Source organism: Podarcis filfolensis, assembly GCF_964270895.1.
Source record: "Podarcis filfolensis genome assembly, chromosome: 17".
Classification (NCBI taxonomy): Eukaryota; Metazoa; Chordata; class Lepidosauria; order Squamata; family Lacertidae; genus Podarcis; species Podarcis filfolensis.
This window is the reverse complement of record NC_139621.1, coordinates 36828483-36852429: the sequence shown is the minus strand read 5'-3', so window position 1 is coordinate 36852429 and position 23947 is coordinate 36828483. Positions and strand designations below refer to the sequence as shown.

At 41.4% G+C, this 23947-nt stretch overlaps 1 protein-coding gene across 1 annotated transcript in view; it reads left to right on the top strand.

Annotated features, from left to right (window-relative positions):
- DGKQ (diacylglycerol kinase theta) overlaps positions 1-23947 on the top strand; it is a 70606-nt gene that overhangs the window by 22113 nt on the left and 24546 nt on the right. The window contains exons 4-14 of the mRNA XM_083593039.1: positions 769-854; positions 1126-1251; positions 4180-4333; positions 10912-10980; positions 12742-12842; positions 14753-14976; positions 15397-15487; positions 18983-19037; positions 19327-19388; positions 21248-21398; positions 23575-23613. Coding sequence (XP_083449165.1) covers positions 769-854; positions 1126-1251; positions 4180-4333; positions 10912-10980; positions 12742-12842; positions 14753-14976; positions 15397-15487; positions 18983-19037; positions 19327-19388; positions 21248-21398; positions 23575-23613 — 1158 coding nt within the window. The remainder of the gene's footprint in view (positions 1-768; positions 855-1125; positions 1252-4179; positions 4334-10911; positions 10981-12741; positions 12843-14752; positions 14977-15396; positions 15488-18982; positions 19038-19326; positions 19389-21247; positions 21399-23574; positions 23614-23947) is intronic.

The following is a 23947-nucleotide window of genomic DNA, read 5'->3' as shown; positions in this document are numbered from 1 at the left end:
CTGTGGGTTAAACCACAGAATCTAGGACTTGCTGATCAGAAGGTCGGCGGTTTGAATCCCCGCGACGGAGTGAGCTCCCGTTGCTTGGTCCCTGTTCCTGCCAACCTAGCAGTTTGAAAGCACATAAAAGTGCAAGTAGATAAATAGGTTCCGCTCCGGCGGGAAGGTAAACGTCGTTTCCCTGTGCTGCTCTGGTTTGCCAGAAGCGCCTTAGTCATGCTGGCCACATGACCCGGAAGCTGTACGCCGGCTCCCTCGGCCAATAAAGCAAGATGAGCGCCGCAACCCCAGAGTTGGCCATCACTGGACCTAATGGTCAGGAGTCCCTTTAACTTTACCTGTTACATTAAAGCCACCCACTTGGATGGATTTAAATAAAATTAGGCAAATTTATGGAGGATAAGGCTATCAATGTCTGCTAGCCACAGTTGCTGTGCTTTGCCTCTACAGTCACAGGTACTGTGCTTCTGAATACCAGTTGCTGGTGCCTGCAGGGGAGACTACTTTTTTGCTCAGGTCCTGCTTGTGATTGCATCTGGTTGGTCCTTGTGAGAACAGGATGTCCGACTAGCTGTGACATTGGCCTAATCCAGTAGACTCTTCTTAGGTTCTTATGGTTCTGCTAATCGTGTACATGATGTTGCATCTTTACTATAATAACGATGAAATATATTTTAAAAGTAAAGTAGGAGATTAAAAATAGAGATAAAAGCAAGAGTAAAGCAAACGAGAGGCAATTTCTTCCCCTTTCCCTCTGTTTACTCCTAGTTTGTGAGCTGCACGTGCATACAGACTGTGCCCCGTTTGCTTGTAGCGACTGTCGCCAGTGCCATCAAGATGGCAGTCAGGATCATGTAAGTACAAAAGTTTTTGTTTAAACAACAGAGGAAAGAAATCTGTTAGGAAAGCTTTGCTTCCAATGGCCTAATGCAAAGTTGAACTTTTTTTCCTTCCTTCGAAGACTCTGTCGTTAAATGTTTGTTTTGCTTGATTTTTCTGGACTTACTGAAAGGTTAGATATTCGGATTTCGAGTGCAGCTAATTCAACTGCTTTACCAAGATTTTAAAGCAATTTTAAAGGTTGCAGTACATTTTTAAAATAATTGATTTATTTAATTTCTGTAGGATACATACCATCATCACTGGAGGGAGGGAAATCTTTCTTCAGGTGCACGTTGTAAGGTCTGCAGGAAAACGTGTGGCTCTTCCGAGGTTCTTTCGGGTATGAGATGTGAATGGTGCGGCATTCTGGTACGTAAACAAGATTTATTTGCTTTTTTCCAAATTTGATACCCTGGTATGTGAACCTGCCAGAATCCATAATAATAATAATAATAATAATAATAATAATAATAATAATAATTTATTTGTACCCCGCCCATCTGGCTGGGCTTCCCCAGCCACTCTGGGCGGCTTCCAAAAAAATATTAAAATCCTCTAATACATCAAACATTAAAAGCTTCCCTAAATAGGGCTGCCTTCAGATGTCTTCTAAAAGTCTGATAGTTGTTGTTCTCTTTGACATCTGGTGGGAGGGCGTTCCACAGGGAGGGCGCCACAACGAGAAGGCCCTCTGCCTGGTTCCCTGTAACTTGGCTTCTCACTGTGAGGGAACCGCCAGAAGGCCCTCGGCGCTGGATCTCAGTGTCCGGGCAGAACGATGGGGATGGAGACGCTCCTTTAGGTATACTGTTTTAATTAAAGATGGTTGTTTTTAAACAATTTCATATGTGAAGTTTCCCTGTGCTCCAGAATGGACAAAGGGTGTGGTATGAAAACATCAAATAAACAGAATAACAAAATAACTAAAATGTCCATAATACAGTGCATGTAGTCTGGAAAAATATCATAACTGTCATTGCAATCCATAAGTGGTCACTATATAAACACTTTTTAGAAAACCCATCTGGCTGGGTTTCTGCTATCTTAAGAACTATCTAACAGGACAGTAAGTGTACTCTGGACATTGCAAGTAAAATAACTCAGAAAATGTAAACTGCCTTTCTTTACTCTTCAAATACATTTTGTTTGTTTGTTTGTTTCTGAATGGCAGCATTAAACTAAGAATGTACACTACTGTGGAAATTCCCTTTTAGGTGTAACAGTATGTGGAATTATTTCCGTAGCAACATACTCTGCTTTAGACTACCCTTCCTTTGTGTTTGTGATTTGGTTTATATTTTAAACATCATATGAACATAGTTGTTTTCTACTGAAGCATATCATGCCCCTCTAGCCCAGCACGTCCTCTGACTTGGCTGTACATGCCCCAGTGCTTCAGACAAAAGGTCTTTCTCAGTCTTGTTGCCTGACATCTTTTTAACTGGAAATGCCAGGGAGTGCACTCTGGACCTTCTGCATGCATAGGATATGTACTGCTACTCAGTTGAAGAAGAGGGTTTGGATTTGATATCCCGCTTTATCACTACCCTAAGGAGTCTCAAGGGACGCGGGTGGTGCCACAGAGCCTAGGACTTGCCGATCAGAAGGTTGGCGGTTCGAATCCCCGCGACGGGGTGAGCTCCCGTTGCTCGGTCCCTGCTCCTCCAACCTAGCAGTTCAAAAGCACGTCAAAGTGCAAGTAGATAAATAGGTACCGCTCCGGCGGGAAGCTAAACAGTGTTTCCGTGCGCTGCTCTGGTTCGCCAGAAGCGGCTTAGTCACGCTGGCCACATGACCCGGAAGCTGTACGCCGGCTCCCTCGACCAATAAAGTGAGATGAGCGCTGCAACCCCAGAGTCAGCCACGACTGGACCTAATGGTCAGGGGTCCCTTTACCTTTAAGGAGTCTCAAAGCGGCTAACAATCTCCTTTCCCCCCACAACAAACACTCTGTGAGGTGAGTGGGGCTGAGAGACTTCAGAGAAGTGTGACTAGCCCAAGGTCACCCAGCAGCTGCATGTGGAGGAGCGGGGAATCGAACCCGGTTCACCAGATTACGAGTCCACCACTCTTAACCACTACACCACACTGGCTCATTTGTCTCTCTTCCCTGTTGAAACTACATATGTCCATCTAAAATACTTGTATTGAGCTAGGCTTAAGGCCAAGCAGTATGTGACAGTGGCAGACCTGTCTCTTCTTAAAGTCTGGGTCTGCCTCAATCTTACGTAACACAGGGAGTGGGTCTTACTGTGGGTGTTCTCCAAATTTGCAGTTTTCCTCTGCAGCAGACTGGGACCCACGTCCCAGCATTTTCTCTCAGCTGGGATCACTTCCAGTGATGGGGCACTGGGAGACAACTTGAGGGCAGGGAGTGTGGTGAGGCTTCAGCATCCCCCCATCCTGCTCTAAAAATTTGACCTTGGTGATCCCAAACTTGCATTAGGTTTGTGAGTATTTGTTTTGCTTATTCTTGCAACGCCAGAAATCACCAAGGTGAAAAGGTATTAGGCACTGAATCTGAATACATCTAACCTTGTATTTTATTGTGCTTTGGCAATCAGTAATAGTGCTTCCAGTGTGCCAGTGTGTTATATTTGCTACTCATTAAACTCCACAAGTTACAGAACTATCTGTTTAACCAGGTTTATATATATATAAAGAATATGGTTAATGAATCTCTATAGGGAGGAGAGAGGCTGTGATCATTGTACTTTGTGTTCAGTTGTACTTTGTATTTCATTTCATTTGTAAACTAGCCAGGAGGGAAAACTAAATGGAAGATAATTTTTTAAAACAAACAAAAAACTGGAAGAACTGAGGCAATAAGCTTTTACTTATCTGTAAAATGGATTGTTCCCCAATATGAAATGGCTCCCTGATTAATTTTACAGGAAATTGCTGATCCACTCTCACATTTTCTGTGTGACCAAGCTTCTTCCATTCGTTGAACTTCTGAGCATATAGAATATGAATATTTGAGCTCACATGGGATTAACTTTGCTTACTGATATTTAATATCTGTCTTCTGTGACTAAGGGGATATACTGGTAAAATAACACAGAATTTTAAAGTGTTCATAATTATTTACCATATGATAGGGGATCTGAAAGAAGTACTAACTTTATCAAAGGTTGCAACTTTTTTTTGGGTGCCCTTTATCTCTGCCACACACACACACACACACACTGCCATCCACAAATTATGGGTATAGATTAATTTAAATTGGGTGGGAAACAGCTCTGAAATAGAAATTAGACATGACTTTACAAGAACCTGATGCTGTGTTTTCCATAGGCTCATGCTGCTTGCTATGTGATTGTACCTCCAGAATGTACATTTGGAAGACTAAGAAACATGATTCTTCCTCCAAACTGTGTGCACTTATGTTCTCGCAACTTCAGTAAAATGCACTGTTTTCGGATATCGGAAAGCTTACAGACAGAAGCAGGTAAAGTTCTCACTGCGTAATATTAATCCATTGGTTTATTTAACAATTTAGTGATTACTTTTTGTTTTTATTAAAAGCCAAAATGCACAATTGTCAAAATGGTATCCTTGTTAAAAGGAGGAACTTCAAAGAACAGGGGTAGGAAACAAGCCCCTAAGCTCATTCAGTCCACCCATGTGCTTTCCTATCCTGTGTGGTTCTGGGAATCTGCCTGCAGGTGGTTGTTCTGGGCCGGAAAGCGTTTCTGAGAGCTAAAGTCTTTGTGAGTCAGATTTGGGTTGAATACCATGTACTGTCCAGTTGCTTACGTAGGCTGCCACCCTATGAACACTTACCTGGGAATACATTTAATTGAACACAACAGGGCTTTCTTCTGAGCAGGTGTGCACTGTGCTTTAAGACGTTTTAGACATACTTGTTAAGAATTTACCATTTTAGACTGCTATTTGCTAAGCTAGAAATCTCTTGCTTCTTATTTTTTAAAAAGGATGCTTGTTAGTTTCTTTACATCCCCGTCCCCCAATCAAATTACCTTTATTCAAGATTTTTCTTAGCTTAAAGTAGGAACGTGCCTGGTTTAAAGTATCAACACTTTTTCACATTTTGAAAATGTATTTGCTGTAGAAAATAAGTAGGGGATTAATAGCTTTAAGCAAGGTGCGTATTTTACAACTGGGTTGGGAACTGTCAGCCTGTGGGCCCGTATTGACCTGCCAGGGAGTCCAAGTTGGCTCATGACATCATTTCCCCCAAGTCATGCCCTACCTACCCATCAGCTGGCATCACTCATAATGTCGTCTGATGAGTGGGAGGACTAGGCCAAATCCTGCTGTACCTGTGCTCTCCTGTTCCCTGCAGGGAACAAAGGTGCACAGCCAAAGCAGCAAAGTTTAACCCCCCCCCATCAAGTGAACCTCCATTTTAGAAATTTCTGTACATCAGGAGTCAGCAAACTTTTTCAGCCGTGGGCCAGTCCACCGCCCCTCAGACCGTGTTGTGGGCCGGACTTTTTTTTGGGGGGGGGGGAATGAACGAATTCCTATGCCCCACAAATAACCCAGAGATGCATTTTAAATAAAAGCACACAGTCTACTTGTGTAAAAACACCAGGAAGGCCCCACAAACAACCCGAGATGCATTTTAAATAAAAGCACTCATGTAAAAACACACTGATTCCCAGACCGTCCATGGGCCAGATTGAGAAGGTGATTGGGCCGCATCCGGCCTCCGGGCCTTAGTTTGCATACCCATGCTGTACATAGTGCTTTAAAGTCCTGATTTTGGGACTTCAAAGCACGTTGCACCTTGGCTGCACCCATCTGTCAAATTTGGCCCACAAGGCCATTCTTGATGAAGACTTAATGGCCCGTGGAGTCAAAAAGATTCCTCACTTTTCTTGTACAAAGTAAATGACTTTTGATTCATGGCTGAACTTGTGGGGATTGGTTCCTTTTGCAGTGTGTGGGGAAGGTTTGCTTGTTTTCATATGCAACAAATCTATGACAATGGAACACAAGGAAGGGGCATATTTTAGTGCGTACATTTTCTTCATATTTTTGTCTTCGTGCTTACCCAGGTACAGGTAAATGTTCTGATACTGTACTAGAAAAAAACAACTTAAGAATGATGGCAAACCTTCATGTAAAACAGCAAACTAATTTTATGTAGAGCTGAGGCAGTAAATAGCATGTATAAATGTGTTTACTTTGCCTTGGGTGTACTGAAAATACTTCGTTCAGTTTCTACCATAATATTTTACTGCCACCTAGAGTACATCCTACATATATTTTTTTCCCCTCAGGTTCTCCAGAATATATTCATATTTCCCCACAAAGCTAGGACTGTAACTATAATTGACAGTGCAGATAGGTCTATCTGTGACTTAATAAGCCATAATAGCTAAATGGAACCTCCATCTTCAGTGTTGAGCAGGATTTGGCCTTCGTCTTCATATTCTGTGTATAAACTTCCAGAGCGATATGCCTGGCTGCTATTTGAAACTACTGGATGAACCTTGGACAGTCCAACAAGTTGATTCTTTTGTTCTTAAATTCTTCTGTTGCCTTGCATATCCTGCATGCTAGGTCCTTTACAATCCATTATAAATGTGTTGCTTTAGTAAAGCACATTTTAAATCTTGCAACACTTCACGTGTCCTGGAGATAGGTAGGTTTCAGAGCCTTTGGAGAAGGTAATTCGTCAGGTTGTCATTAAATGTGAATGTCAGTGGTCATGAATAAACTTGCTCAGATGGTTGCAAAGATTTATTTTAAGCACACATGAAAGATGAGCAAATGTCTTTTAGCGTAACTAATGGTTTCAACCCCGAGTCTTAGCTTAGGGTCTGTGAAGTGCTACCTCCCTCCTAAATATGATTTAGGCTACAATTCTGAATGCAGCTACCAGGCAGTAAGTCCCATTGACCTCGGTGAGACTTCTGAGGAAACCTTTTTAGGATTACACTGTTAATGTTACTGTTTGGTTTTTAAGATCCCTGGTTCACATTAGCTGCGCTTAAGGTCAGTGCTGACATTTCCCTTGAGAACAGTGATGGGAGGAAGGAGCTTGCATTCTCGTCACTGGCTTCCAAGTGCTAATCTCTTGTATGTTTGTATTTTACAAAAAAATTCTCTGAGGCACAAATTGACCAAACAATCAATTGGGTGGCTTGTGTTGAAGACGACCATGTGTCCCTTTGCTAAAAATATTAGCTTGGAATTTTTAGTTTGCAAATGCACGGTGTTTCTTTTCAAACCTGTTTGCTTATGTGTGAAGCTACCTTTCAGATCTTTGGATAAATATTTATTGTTTTCTGGATAATTTTAAAGCTAACAAAAGCAGCTTGGTCAGACCTTTGCCATCAAACAAAAATAGCTTATTGTTTGTGCTGATTCATTAGGTTGCATTATGTAGCTTGAAAAGTGAATAAACCCATTTCAGTTAGATATGTAAACAAGGTGGGGAAGTTATAGGACATTTTTCACATATTAAGTATGAATAAATACACTTTATGCATATTTAACACTGTACACTCATCTAGAAAATGACTCCCTCTATAAAAATCAAAAAGACCCAATTGTCTGTCCTTCAAAAATATGAGGCGTAGAAATTGCTTGAAGTACTGTATTGAATTTGCTGGAATGGTTGAGTTCTGCTTTGCTGGTGGTTACAGGAATACACCTAAAACTGTTATGTACAGGCAATCCTCGTTTTGCTCGAGGGTTATGTTCTGTCCTGCTCCAACCAGTTGTGCCTTTTGGGTGACATTTTTGGGTCATTTCTGGAGTTGACGTCATGCATATGTGCACAATTGCCCATCGGTTGGACGCGCGTAAATCGGTTGTTGCCTGTGGCGATCGTTCTCCACCAGAAATGCTAATGGTATTTTTTGGAAATTTTTGAAAAGTGGCTTCTGGATCAAGTCAGTGCATGTAAAATCTCCCTCTGTGAGTGGACATTGCATCATGTTTATATAAGCACGTAGGCTGGTGTAGCTGTGATGCTACAGATTAGCCTTTGCTTTCTTTCGGCACATTCTTTTAAACTTGTTTGTGTGTCTGTTCTCTTTTGTCATGTTTTATCATGCCCTCCATTTTTCCGTGCTCAGGTATGGCTTGACAGAACAAGCAACATATGCAACTGCTTTGGACTGCAATAGTTTTTTGAGAGGCACTAATGAAACATCTTGTGGCTGGAAAACTGTGTATAATACCAAGGGTGCAAGCCCGGGCTGCCATAGATTTTGAGACACACCCCTCAGGATATATAGGGCAGTTGTCTGGGGCCATAAATTGTATTGGGATTGCTATGGCAGTGTGTCTCTTAGGAAATTAGTAGATGTTGAAGTAAGATAGCTGTGTTGTAAAGAGATTATGTTGGGAAAGGAGTAATCTGCCATTCTTTTCAGATCAACATAGCATGCTGCATAGCTTACGGTCACTACTTTCCTTTTGGTGTACATAAGAGCTGTTGCACACATTGCACAGCAGCAAGATCAGGCTGGCTGTCAAGTGTGTATTTATCAAGGAGCTAGAACGCTCCCTGACTCTGATAAGTGTGCCAGTACAATGCACATGTTTTCAAAGACCTGTTTTCAGATCCTCTTTTTGGAATATGCCTTAAACTAATGTGTGAAGAGGCCCTTAGGAAAGAGCATAGGATTCAACTCTTAGGGGCTGAGGTCCCTTCGACCTCCCCATTAAATTTTTGAGGGGGCCAGGGCGCCCAAAGTTGATGGGCATTGCCATTCAAATGGGGTGTGTGTGTGTGTGTGTGTGCGCGCCGTGTCATGTGATCAGTTACATTGGGGTGGGGCTTACCTGCCCACCCCCAGTATTTTATTCAAGTTGGCACCTCTGGGAAAGTGCAGTAATGGAAAATCTTTTGATGGACAGGCCAGGAAACTAGTGGAAGAATCGGCTTTGCATTTCTTAGTTAAGTGATAAACATCCTTTTTAAACAAGAGAAATATCTCTAAGCTGCAAGCAGAATCTGTATGTATTAATTATGCCATGGCTGATCTGTCAAGACTTATGACCAAGTATGGCCTGCATCACTTGATTTACAGAAATTAGGCAAGAGGTCTTCTCCATCCATTCAGGATGGCAATTTGACTTGTTTTTAGACTCCCCCTTAGCTAAAAACTTCCTTATTAGAATTTGAGAAAGAAATACCGAAGAAGTCCTCTCATCAATAAAGCACTTGTTCCTTGTGTCTTGGTGCAAGTTATTTTTATTACTTTTATTTTGTGTCTTAAGGAATAATTTACAAACCTAGAATTGTGGCTCTTCTAAGACTTCATGCTAGATAATGCTTCAAATGTTACTATCCTCAGCTATGAAAGATGACTATTCCATTGTCATTCTCTTTGACCTTCAGTTTGGAGAGTCATATTTGGAGGAATGCTCTAGTTGTCCTTCAGTTTATTTGCTATGAATGGGCAGTTACATTTTGCACTTATTTAACATTCTTCTTGTTGAATGCTCCAAATGCAGCAGTTCAACAAACCTGGAAGTATCAATGATAAAAATGCAGAAGAGTTTGGATTTGATATCCCGCTTTATCACTACCCTAAGGAGTCTCAAAGCGGCCAACAATCTCCTTTCCCTTCCTCCCCCACTTTGTGGTGGGGGACAGGGAAATTGAGCCATTTTATTCTGATGCCAGTCCAGAGAATGAAACAGAGGATGCTTCTACCCATGATAGCAAAACTAGAATCTAAGCTGAAGAAAGTAGTAAAATATATTTGCTATAGATTACCATTGGTTTTGGGATGCGGGTGGCGCTGTGGTCTAAACCACAGAGCCTAGGGCTTGCCAGTCAGAAGGTCAGCAGTTTGAATCCCCACGACAGAGTGAGCTCTCGTTGTTCGGTCCCAGCTCCTGCCCACCCAGCAGTTTGAAAACACATCAAGTGCAAGTAGATAAATAGGCACCGCTCTGCGGGGAAGGTAAACGGCGTTTCCGTGCGCTGCTCTGGTTCGCCAGAAGCAACTTAGTCATGCTGGCCACATGACCTGGAAGCTGTCTGCGGACAAACGCCGGCTCCCTCTGCTTATAGAGCGAGATGAGTGCCGCAACCCCAGAGTTGTCCGCGACTGGACCTAACAGTCAGGGGTACCTTTACCTTTACCATTGGTATTATGGGATGGTTTATCCTCTACTTTTGTCTGTTAAAAAAAGCATTTGCTGGTTAGATATTTTTCTGACCCACATTAAAAAGTGATAACGGCAGTTATTTTACAAACATTACATTTTCACAGAAAAAAGTGAGGGTGATTTAAATTCTTTAAATGGAGGCAAGCTAAGCACACACACACTTCATTTCCCACCTTTCCTCTAAGGAGCTAAAGGTGGTGAACATGGCTCTCAAATAATGATGATAATAATAATAATAATAATAATAATAATAATAATAATAATAATAATATATTTATTTATTTATACCCCTTCCATTTGGCTGGGTTTCCCCAGCCACTCTGGGCGGCTCCCAACAGAATAATAAGATTAGTAATAATAATGTGATCAAACATTAAAACTTCCCTAAACAGGGCTGCCTTCAGATGTCTTCTCAAAGTCAGATAGTTGCTTATTTCCCTGACACAGGGTGGGCGTGACTACCGAGAAGGCCCTCTGCCTGGTTCCCTGTAATCTCACTTCTCGCCAGAAGGCCCTCGGAGCTGGACCTCAGTGTCCGGGCTGAATGGTGGGGGTGGAGATGCTCCTTTTATCCTCCCAACAACCATGCGAGGTAGGTCAGGCTTAAAGACTGTGGCTTGCCCTAGATCACCAAGTGAGCTTCATGACTGAGTGGGAATTTGAACCCTGGTTTTCCAGGGCTCATAAAAGTACATATGTCAGCTTCATAAAAACAAGAATTCCATGTAGCTTTCCAGTATACGGCTGTAGAGAATGTATATTTATTTATCATGGGCATGCTTGCATGTCTATCTGCTTCAGTAATGTGAGTACTATAATAGGAAAATCTGATAGTATTGTTTTCATTGCAACATTTTATTTGAAAGGATGAACACCTTGTTTTTAAAGGCAAACCTTTAAAGGAGACTTTTCTTTTCACAGATGATGACGACGATGTTGACAGTTCAACACAATTATCACTAAAGGAGTCCCAGGTTTCCACAGATTCAAGTAAGTAGCATTTGTTACTAAGCAGAGAGTATCTGTTTGCAGCAAGATTTGTGCTAGGAGCATATGATGCCTTTTGTTGGTGTACAAAACATGGTACAGTCCAATTTTCAAGGAGTTGGCAGTAAAATGCAACAAGGCATATCCACTTAGTCATCTCCTACTGTCATAACTGAGAACACATATGTACAATGCTAGTTTGTAAGCCTGCTTGTGTATTTCCTTTAACAGAAAGTCAGGATAAACTTTATTTCTAATAAATAATAATTCAGTAATATAATTCATTTTGCCCTTTCTCCCCGAAATGATCAAAAGAGTAGCTTATTATTTTGTTAGCTTGTTTTCTTTAATACATCCTATTTTTTGGCCAGGATGACTCCCCAAAGTTGCTCGCAATAAAAATCAATAGAAATATGTCATATAATTAGGGATGCATTCTGCCACCTGTTTTTTTCATCTTATCTGGCACGTTATTTATTTGATTTTAATTCCATCCCATTTGTGAACCGCTTCTTATGAGACACCCGATTTAACAATAAACAGTAATAATTTAGAACTCCATATATAAAAGGTTGGTTTGCTAAAATGAATGCAGATTTGTAGGTGAATACAATGACTTAACTTCATAATACCTTCATGTTCAGGGTCTTTAAACGCTTGTTATCTTTTTGAAATGTTTGAAGAGCTGAGCTTAATTTTAACCTCCATAAAAATAAAAGACGCTGGGTAGAATCCAAAAAACACTGGAACTAGAATGTTTTCTTCCTGTTAGTGTTTTTAATCCTCCAGTACCGGAATATCCCTGCTTGGTCCATTTTGCAAAACAGAAGCTCCATATAGTCAGTTTGGGTGCAGCCATGGCTTGTTCTCTTCGTAGGTTACATTAATTATACACACCCAGCTTTTGGGGGATTGTTTTTCTTCGTTTGTTAGTGCTATGGACTTTCAGTCCTCTAGAATTTACTTTGAAGATTGTAAACCAGGGGTCAGCAAACTTTTTCAGCAGGGGGCCAGTCCACTGTCCCTCAGACCTTGTGGGGGGCAGGACTATATTTTGAAGGGGGGGGGAATGAAATAATTCCTATGCCCCACAAATAACCCAGAGATGCATTTTAAATAAAAGGACACATTCTACTCATGTAAAAGCACCTGGCAGGTCCCACAAATAACCCAGAGATGCATTTTAAATAAAAGGACACATTCTACTCATGTAAAAACACACTGATTCCCGGACCGTCCGCAGGCTGGATTTAGAAGGCGATCGGGCAGGATACGGCCCCTGGGCCTTAGTTTGCCTACCCACGTTGTAAACTGTTATTTCTGATTAAAATTGCCAATAAGCCACTACGGTGATGTTCAAACCACTAAAGCCATAGTCTGTCATGTAACCATTGCTGGTGTATGGTAATATAGTTAACTTCAAATTCTACCATGGCCTCATCCAGGAGGCCACTACCTTTGAAATAAAAAGTTGGCAGCCTGAATCCAAGAGTAAGCTGCTAATGGTAAGGGGGGTGTTTGTGTGTGACAGATGGGTGAAGGAGAAAAAGGTTCAAACTTCACCTTAAAGACATCATTCCTCTTTCAGAGAAATAAAACAAGGTTCATGTGGAAGCTGGGAAATTTCGTTACACTGATGGAAGAAATGTAAATACAATAGATTTCCAATGCAGCTGAAAGTTAAAACTCCCTGCAAATTGTCTCAGTGGTCTGGATGCAGTGCACTACTTTGTATTAAATACTAACATACCATTTTCCTTTTAGGTAAACAGATCTTGAAAATATACGACGGGAACGATGCAGTAAAACGCAATCAGTTTCGGCTTATTACAGTCCCAAGGATTACAAAAAATGAAGAAGTTGTGGTAAGAGTGCCTGTTGCGTGCTTTCTAAAATTGTATGGATTCTCAAATAGAAAAACTGAAAAATGTTAACTGTGTTTATATATGAGGCTGATCATTTAATCTTAGCTTTATTATTAAATATTTTCTTTCAAAATAATAAGCAGTTCGTCATAACGTTAAATACTTAGGTATTTGTAGTTTAGGTGGCATCTGTTACAGTGGCTATGTGGTCTAAACCACTGAGCCTTTTTGACTTGCCAATTGGAAGGTCAGCAGTTCGAATCCATGCAATGGGGTGAGCTCTGCTACTCAGTCCCAGCTTCTACCAACCTAGCAGTTTGAAAGCATACCAGCGCAAGTAGATGTGGCGGAAAGGTAAACAGCGTTTCTGTGAGCTCTGGCTTCTGTTACGATGTTCCGTTGCTCCAAAAGTGGTTTAGTTAGTCATGCTGGGCACATGACTTGGAAAGCTGTTTGTGGAACATTTTGGGTCCCTTGGCCTGTAAAGCGAAATGAGTGCCGCAACCCCATAGTCGCCTTTGACTGGATTTAACTGTCCAGAGGTCCTTTTCCCTTTTTTTTAACCTTGTTAATAAGAACCTGTGCAGGATCACATCTTTTCTTCTGGGAGCCTCTACCCTTTCTCTTGACTAACAGTAGTTAGAGCTTCTTTTTTCTGGGGTACATATACTATCTTTTAGTACCTCTTTCAAACCTACTATCTTATGCATAATAGTACTACTTACTATTGTGAGTTTTGATTCCCTCCCCTACGTTTGGGCATCAACAACTGCTCCCAGACCAAATCCTTTCCACTGTGGAGTTCCATCAACTACCCAGTTGCTAACGTGGAAATAAAGCAGATTAGAAAAAGTGACATGTGGTAAGCAATATTGCCATAAGGCCACATGTCCCTTCGACCTTTGCCTATTGTACTATGCCTGTCTTGAGAGGCCTGCACTGGTTGTCATTTGCTACCAAGCTCAATATAAGGAGTTAACGTTGACATATAGAACTCTAAATAACTTAGACCTCAAATAGCCAAAGAAGCGCCGCCTCCCACATTGACCTGCCCAACTGCTAAAGTCAGCAGTCGAGATCCTTTTGGTAGTGCCACCATCCTTTGTGGCTCAAGGAGTGGTGGTGCATGAGAGAGCCTTCTCTGTGATGGCCCCCAGGTTGTGGAATGACTTTCCCTCTGGTGTGTCTTGTGTCAGCAGTGTATGCTTTCTGACAATTGACCGTTGGTCAAGACGTACATTACCCAGGTCTTGAATTGGGTAGCTATCTGGCCTCCCTTTGTATTGCTATGCACTGCTGTCCTGCTTTTTGTTGTTCTGGTGGTTTTTATTTCAAGATTTTAAAGGTATTTACTTTAATGGTAATATTTTTTTTTTAATCCTGGGACTATTTGGTGAAAGGAAAGCTGTGAATATAAATAATAAAATGACATACAGTGGTACCTCTGGTTAAGTACTTAATTCGCTCCGGAAGTCCGTTCTTAACCTGAAACTGTTCTTAACCTGAAGCACCACTTTAGCTAATGGGGCCTCCTGCTGCCGCCGTGCCGCCGGAACACAATTTCTGTTCTCATCTCATCCTGAAGCAAAGTTCTTAACCCGAGGTACTATTTCTGGGTTAGCAGAGTCTGTAACCTAAAGCGTTTGCAACCTGAAGCGTATGTAACCCGAGGTACCACAGTATTAGGGGAACAATTCTTCAGCTGGCCACTTTAGGAAGTGGGTTGAAGGAGTCTGCCACTTCTTACTCTTGCCAAAATTGTTCCACAAGAAAATATAATTGCTGACCAGGGCTCTAATAGGTTATATTTTCATGTACATGATGGTTGCTGCTTCTCTCCATTCAAGAATATTCATATCTCAAAATGCTCAGCTACTTACTTTGTGTTTGTGTGTTTTGTGGTATTGTAGGAGGCTGCACTGAGGTCATATTACATCAACGATGATCCACAAGATTATGAGCTTCAGACATTCACTCAACAGGCCTTGTTTTGTGATGACATCATTAATAGGAATGATACCACAGAAGAGACCCAGCCAGGGTCTGTGTTCCGAGAAGCCGTTCCTGAAGCTTGGATCATTAGAGCCAAACCGAGAGATAATGAAGTCGTAAAAATTTACCCTGGATGGCTGAAGTAAGTGATACTTCCTTTACTAAATTCCATATTTATGGTACAGTGTCATAAATAAGAGGAGTGATGTGTAGAATGCATTTTAATAAAACTATGTTAAGGAAATGAGAGGTTATTTTATTGGTTTTGATATATTGAACCCCCTTCTGTTTATAAATCAAAGTAGCTTCCAGACTGATTGTAGGCTCTGTGAGGTGGTAGTTTGTTTTTTTAAGAAAAAAAATCTCTGTAAGGTTTGTCTACACATCAAAAAGTATTAATATAACATTTATTTGATCGGTTTTATGGACAGAAGAGTCATGGTCATTCAGCATAATGAATAATCCTATTTTTGTGGCTGTTAAACATGTTGGCAAATCAGTATTTCCCTGCTGATGATCCTTTGACCCAACCCACCTTCTGTAAATTATTTCCCCTCTCTAGGATTGGAATGGCCTGTGTCTCAATACGAGTAAATAAAGAAAGCACTACCCAGATGGTGATTAAAGAAGTTCTCCCGTTACTTGGACACCAGGTAAGCAATATTAAATGGATTGTTTCAGTTTCAGTTTCCCCTCTGCTTTCACTTGTATTTAACTATATGATTCAAATAGGGAGTACCACAGATAGATTAAACAAACAACACAGTAAAAATTGCAAGGGAGTTCCATTGAGCAGCAACTAGACAGTTTCAAGTATTTATTTAAAACATTTATAACCTGTTCTTCATTCACACAGTTGCAGAGTGAAGACCAATATTCATGTTATTTTATTTATTTCATAATACTTATACACCACTTGATTGTAAAAACAACACCTCAAAGCAGTTTGCAAAAAGATAAAACAATAAAATCAAGAGAAATTTACAGTACTTGAAAACTTACAAAGGATAAAATACTAAAACAGGTTCAGATATAATAAAATAATATTTCATTTAAAAAGGTAAAGGGACCCCTGACCATTAGGTCCAGTCATGGCCGACTCTGGGGTTGCGGCGCTCATCTCGCTTTACTGGCTGAGGGAGCCGGCGTACAGCTTCTGGGTCATGTGGCCAGCATGATTCAGCCGCTTCTGGCGAACCAGCCGCTTCTGGCGAACTCCATTTACCTTCCCGCCTATTACCTATTTATCTACTTGCACTTTGACGTGCTTCCAAACTCCTAGGTTGGCAGGATCAGGGACTGAGCAACGGGAGCTCACCCCGTCATGGGGATTCGAACCGCCGACCTTCTGATCGGCAAGTCCTAGGCTCTGTGGTTTAACCCACAGCACCACCCGTGTCCCAATATTTCATTTAAATTCAACTTAAAAACAGACAGTGTATTAATAGTATAACTAAATCAGTCAGGTGAGGGATGCTACTTTAGTCCAAAGGTTGGGGGGGGAAGCTGACCAAAATAAATGCTTTTATGCAAAACCCTCTCCTGTTAGTTAGCTTATTGGTCATTAAACTATATGTAAGAAGCCCTACGTTTTCTCCAACATGAGTAATGTTTTAATATTCTGGCAATACTCCAGTGAGTGAGGAAGCGTGTGCTTCAGAATTACCGTATTTTTCGTCCCATAGGCCGTTCCGTCCCATAGGACGCACCTAGTTTTTTGGGGGGAAAATAAAGGAATTTCCCCCCCCCCTTTATTTCCCCCCCAAAACCAGGTCAGGGAAACCAAACCAGGGCGGGGAACAGCGGTATGGCGGCGCTCTGCCTCCCTGCTGTCCCCCGAGCTTGTGGGGCTGGCCGATGTCTGCCCGAAGCGCGGGGCGCTCTGCTTCAGTGCGCCCCGCGCTCCGTGCAGCAGGCTGCTATCCGCAGCCTAGGGAGCCCTGCGGGAACTCCCACAGGGCTCCCCAGGCTGCGGATGTCTGCCCAGCGCGCGGGGCGCTCTGCTTCAGGGCGCCCCACGCGCTGGGCGGCAGGGTGCTATCCGCAGCCTAGGGAGCCCTGCGGGAACTCCCGCGGGCTCCCCAGGCTTGCTGATAGCTTCCTGAAGCCTGGAGAGCAAGAGGGGTCAGTGCGCACCGACCCCTCTCGCTCTCCAAGCTTCAGCAAAAGCCTGTATGTGCCCCATAGGATGCACACAGATTTCCCCTTCATTTTTGGAGGGGAAAAAGTGCGTCCTATAGGGTGAAAAATTACGGTAATTGAACCCTTCAATTTGGTGTAGCTCTACAATGTGGGGTGGATTGCCTTAAATCAACAAGGAAAACAAATACAACTTAAGTCAAGTTTATTGTTGATACTGTCTATGTTTTTCTTTAAAATGCTGCAATTTTTTTCACTAAACCATGTTTATTTACAGCTACAATATTATTTATGTGGTTGTTTCATTATTAGTACAACTGGACCTTGCATCTATTTGTTCCACTGTATGTTTTGCACGCTTTCATTTTTATCTGTAGGGGAAATGTATTTGAGGTAAAGCCCTATAGCGTCTTCCTTTGACAATCTGAGAAATATGGAGAATTTGATCCTCTTTTTCTCTCCAGCCATGCTCTTTTCTGTTTCACTCTGCTATGGCCTTGTTCCAGCCTCACAAAAAGAAAGTAGGAAACAAAAATGAAATGCCCATGAATGATAGATGGAAGCAAGGTCTGCTAGTTAATGGATTTATTTTCATTGCATTTGTATTTGAGAGTGGATTAGATTGGTTCTTTTTCAATTCAAAGTAACTGGCAGAGGCATTGATTCAATTTACAGATGAACTTGTAAGGTTTACATCCAAATTATTTAACACAAACATTTAAGATAACTTCAGGGTTTTTTTTCAACATGTAAATACCTTTTTTATTTTTAAAGTATTTTTATCCACTCTTACACAGTGTGGTTTTTAGTATCCTGGTTCTCACCTTACTTTAAACCATAGTTTAAAATGAATGTGTGCTGTGTTTCAGAGTGCCAGGGAAGAATTGGAACAGGGAATAACTTCCAATTGCATGTGTGCCAGGACTCGTGGTTTGTTTGTCTTTTAGCAAACCATATTGTAAGCCAAGAACTAACCTCTTTCTTAGGTGATGGTTGCAAAGCACTACGCAGTGAGAAGGGCTTCTGAAGACACCTGCAGATGCTCCTCTCAATTAACCACTCTCAGTTCCAACCTGATAATTGGCACCTGCCCAGATTTTAACTTGTCTGAATGAATTTTAGGGTGTATTTTAATTAATCGATGTCTGTTTTTATGCATATTGTGTTGTTTTTATGATGTCAGCTGCTCTGAGCCCGGCCTCAGCCAGGGAGGGCGGGATACAAATAAAAAATTATTATTATTATTATTACTACTACTACTACAGTGGACGCTCAGGTTGCGAACGTGATCTGTGTGGGAGGCACGTTCGCAACCCACAGCGCCATGTCTGCGCATGCGTGGGTCATGATTCGGCGCTTCTGCGCATGAGCAAAGCGCAATTTAGTGTGTTAGTGCATGCGCAAGCGCCAAAATCCTTAAGTAACCCATTCCGGTACTTCCGGGTTTGGCGCTTCTGCACATGAGCAAAGTGCAATTTAGTGCTTCTGTGCATGCGTGAGCGCCGAAACCTGGAAGTAACCTGTTCCGGTAGTTCCGGGTTCGGCACGGTGCGCAACCCGAAAACACACAACCTGAAGCATCTGTAACCCGAAGTATGACTATTATTATTATCAAAGTGCCGTGCCTGCATAACCCTTTTGGCCAAGCTCAATCTTACAAGCCCCACACTTGCAGGGCAGGTAGGCATGGCTTCACCAAAACCACCTAATGGGCCAAATGCAGAGGCACTTGATGGGCCCAGTTAAGTCTGTGGGCTGGAGGTTCCTCATTCCTCCTGCATTAAACCATCGCTTAATTTGAAAACTGTTGTTTAATGTGACAGGTAAACCAGGCTTATGTCTTAAGGTGAGACAGAACTGCACCAGAAAAGGAAGAATAGAGGTCTAAAGCACAGCTTTAGTCATATTGCTTCATCTTTAATACTACCTAAAAACAAAAACAAAACCTTAAGAGTCTTAAAGTTAAAAGATTGTAACTTACTAGAAATCTTGATGAATTCTTTTGGCAGTTGGAAAACTTTCAGAACTTCAAACTGGTGGAGGTACTTATGGGCTCTAAGCAAGGTAAGTCACAGATAGTTCTCATTATTACAAGGTGTCACTGCAGTTTTAATGCCTGCACTTATCAGAATCCTGAATGTTAAGTTTCAGCTTCAAGAGGCTGGAGATTTGGGGTTTTGTTTTTTTAATTGTCGTTTCTGGCGTTTTCACTTTTCTGCTTGGAAGGTTAAATTTAACTGGATGAATTAGTGTCCTGATTGGCAGTGCTTAGCGTGCTAATGAACTGCACATTTTAAAAAAATAAATAAAAAAGAACCACATATGAATTGATTTTTTTTTTCTTCCCCCTTAGTTCAGCGAATGGTTCTGGATGATCACGAATTGATTCTCAGCAGATTCCAAGACATAAGAAAGGTAAACAAAGAAAGATATGCCTACAATACCACTCTCCCATATTTCTTTATTGAGTTAATGTTCTCATTTTTACATCATTACTGGATTTTATATTTAAACCAAAGGAGAAGAAATTCAGACAAAAAGTTGCTAGCTCTTGCCAGCTACTTCTATTAGCTTCACATACCACTTTAAAATGCACCTAGTATCTCTTCAGTTCTGATTTGTGCATTCTGCTTCCTGGTGAGGCATCACATAGAAAAAGGCATCCCAGCTGTTGTAGTAACTACAATTCCTGAAGCAGCCAAAAAGCAGCTGTACCTCAAGACCTCCCGTTAGCATTCGCCTCATCCCATTCTTTGGACAAGCAGAGAGCCACTGATGCTCACAATGCCTTGCTCATTACTTCAGTCCCCTGTTCGTCTATTTCTCAGCTGAATTCCTTTTGTGTAAAAACAACTCTGTGGGTCTTTCTATAGCTTACCCGTTTTAGAATGTTGAGACCTGCTCTGTACCATCCCATCCCACGTCCCCCCCCCACCTCTTTGGGTTTTTTAAAAAATTGAAGCAAGTATCTTCTGGCTGAGCAAAGTTTGAAAATGTGTGGGCAGAATATGTCAGAAGGCAGGGGAGGTAAAGGGGTTTTTCAGGGTCCAGCTTCTTCAGAGAACTCACCCCAACCTCAGCAAAAATGGCCAGGAAGAATTAGACATACAGTACCTGCTTAATAGGGACGCGGGTGGCGCTGTGGGTTAAACCACAGAGTCTAGGACTTGCCGATCAGAAGGTCAGCGGTTCAAATCCCCGCGACGGGATGAGCTCCCGTTGCTCAGTCCCTGCTCCTGCCAACCTAGCAGTTTGAAAGCACATCAAAGTGCAAGTAGATAAATAGGTACCGCTCCGGCGGGAAAGTAAACGGCGTTTCCGTGCGGTGCTCTGGTTTGCCAGAAGCGGCTTAGTTATGCTGGCCACAGGACCCGGAAGCTGTACGCCGGCTCCCTCAGCCAATAAAGCGAGATGAGCGCTGTAACCCCAGAGTCGGCCACGACTGGACCTAATGGTCAGGGGTCCCTTTACCTTTACCTTTACCTGCTTAATGCAAAGGTGGTGTGGGAAGGTGAGAACCCTTAAAATAAATATATATACATACATACCCACACATACACAGTGGTGATGAAAGATATAGCCAGGGAGTTCTGGGGACCTTTTAGGAATAGGGCTCCCTGTGTCTGGCTGCTTTTTTGAGCATTATCAGAATATTCAGAAACAGAGAGGGAGTAGTTGATGCATATTCCCAAGGTCATTGGGTTAGGACTCTTCACAAATTCCTATCTTTCCCTCTTGATTCGTGCAATTGTTCTCATTTTGTTAGGACTCTTCACAAATTCCTATCTTTCCCTCTTGATTCGTAGACTCTTGTTCCCTTCACTAGCTACCCCAAATTCCATTATCATCTTAACTCCTTCCACTGCACATTCATCTTGACGTATTCCAAATTACCTGGGGGAACTGCATATTTCGAGAAGGGTACTAAACATTACAGTATGCGTGTTTACTTGCGTCGTGTATTTTGGTCATGGAATTCAGAGTTTTGTGACACGTAATCTAGAATTATTTGAGAGGTTGCTCATAACTCTGGCATTTTGATTGCCGTGCATTTAACCAGTACTCCTCAACCTTTTGCTAAGATGTAGCACAAAATGAGAACAATTGCACAAGTTCAAACAAAAGAGAAGTTCTCTTATGCAGGCAGGCTTAGTGGTCTGGTTACTGTTTTGGGTAGCTGGACGCAAGAGTTTCTGCTTATTGGAATCTTAACCTTCTCTCTGTATGCATTGTATTTGTAATGTGAGTTCTCAGCTGTCTTTTCCCTTTTACAGACTTCACTACGTCAGATGAATCAAACAAGATTTTACATTGTAGAAAACAATATATCAGCTACGCGGGTACATTTGTTTGTTGGTGGTCTGCCACCTCATCTCTCTACTGATGAATACACAAACATCCTCAGAGATGAATTAAGCCTCAAAAGTAAGTCGCATACCAAAACAGTTTATGTTTTCATCTCTGGCTGCTTTCAGATGATCAAATGGCTAAATGAACTGACATATGAACAATCCTCACACATCCGCTTACATCTGCTTTGCCCCTACTTCACATGAGTGAGCCCACTGCTAACCATTGTTTCTCATTATGTCAGAGCTAGGAAACTATGGTTAGTAGCTTCCAAATAAGCCAAGACATGAAGCCATGGGAGGAATTAATCATCACGCTCTTCCCATGGTTTCATCAGCGTAAGCGTTTCAGCCTGTCCAACAGAATGATCTCCCCTCTCCTCCCCCTAGGTTGCTGTTCTGGGGGTTCTGCAGACACCCCCCCCAGATGATTTGGAGGGGTTGCGTGGAAAGGAGGAGAGGGGAGGAAAGTCCAGTTGTGCTAGTGGAACTTTTTGCACTGGCTTCCACTCACACAGCTACTGATTTGACTCTGGACCCAGGGTTTAAAGATAGCTTACTTTTACTGGCATGCGTGGAACCTGTCAGGGCAATTCACAATTCAGATATCATAGTAAACTATTAGTTAACTGAAGCTTTCTGGCTTGTTTCTCTACTCACACAAAGGGAGGAGCAAAGCAGCTGTGTGTTGGTACAGGAAGTTCATATCTTGCTTTATTAAGATGATATTTAATTATCTGGGCGTGTCCATTGTCAAATAAAAATCTATTTTAAATTCTGAAACACACTAAAAGGCACTCTGTCATTCTCAGTCTTGTTTTTGAACCTTCGTTGCATTATTTTTCTTGGTGCTATGTCCTAGAAGTGGTAAAGCAGAGGCCAGTATTTAGTGAAATGCCTCAAACATAGATTGTCACCTGTTCTTCCCCACAATTATTTGTACTGCCTTTTATATTGGTTCTTTCTCTGAAACAATACCCATTGGGGTTTTAAAAAAATGTTATTTGTATTACTTTATATGAAAACCTGATTTGGACGTTAAAATGTTTAAAAAGTTTTATTTATTAACTATTATTATTAATATTAATTGACATCTAAGGATACCATACACAATCTTAAAGACATGTACAAAGAGAAGGTAAAACTAATAATAATAGTAACAACCTTAAATAATTATACTGTTAAATATTGATTTAAACTTGTACTTATCCGTGCTCTTTTCTTATACTTTCTAACTAAACAAAAATAAACCAAAGTAAAATCCAGTAAACTAAACTATGTCAAAATAGACTTGCCATCATTTCCCGATGTAATTTACACTTACAGCATTGAATGTACTTAATACCTTACTCTTAATATATTTTCTAATACTTTCTTACAACATATCGTACCTTTTTTCCTTATTTAAATAATGTTTGATTTACACAAGGGTCATTCAAACGCTGCCATAGATGTTATGTCGTTACTATATTTTTGTAGGTATTTCTTGAACATATCCCATTTTTGTGTGAATGACTGTTTTGTATTTCCCCTTAATCTATTTGTCAATTGAGTTTTAAGTTTTAAATGAATAAGGTGAAATAAAATTTTATGTGGGCTTAAACAGATTGCGCAAAAGAGCCAGAAGCCAGCGAACGCTACTGGATTGTTTATATCCAGCATGGCTGGGCTTTTGGCAAAGAAGGAGGATGTGGGGGGAAGTGAAGATATGTGGGTCTGTTGCCTAGCTATTGGACATTGTGTGATGCTCAATACTATACAGTGACTACATGTTTCTCCTGACCACTTCATCACTTTTCAAAGACTGACCACAGAAGGAGCGAAGGTTCTCCACAGAAGCTCCATTGCACGCACAGAGCTATGCTTGCATCCCTTTGGAATCCCACCCATGCAGTGTTTGCTACAACAATTTAAATTAAGATTAATAGGCATCTTAAATATGATTTGTGTTTATTACTCAAGCTAATATATTCCATTAGCAGGATTTGGAACCAGCTTTGTTCTGCTGTGAACCAGTTGATCCTGTTTATGGCCCTGAAGCCTTTAGCTTTTAATCCATGGGCAATTTGTGTTTAAAATTCATGTATCTTCAAATAAACAAGACTGATCTCACAGAATGTGTGTAAAATGGGACAGCATTAAATTTTAAAATTTATTTCGGTAACCTATAGTTTGTTTCCACCTGGGGGGGGGGGAATAGACATTTTAATGTTACACATAGAAAATAAGTTTTGCTTTTTCTACTTTTTCAGCAAATCTAGTTTCTGTGAGCCACGTATATTCATCTCAAGGTAAGACTATAGCGTTTTATCTTGAGTTTAATGGCTGTGTAAAAAGTGTTTGGTTATAAAGTGCCACCCTTGGGTCTGTTCAAATCTTTCGCATCTCTCGCTTTTCATATGGTGAGATTGGGAGAGGTCTTTTGGCATGTCTGCTTCCTCCAAATCCCTTCGATGCATGTAGTAATCTAGTGATTTTTATATTCAGGCATAAGAGGCACATAAAAGGTAAAGGGGACCCCTGACCATTAGGTCCATTTGTGGCCGACTCTGTGGTTGCAGCACCCACCTCCCTTTATTGGCCGAGGGAGCCGGTGTGCAGCTTCCGGGTCATGTGGCCAGCATG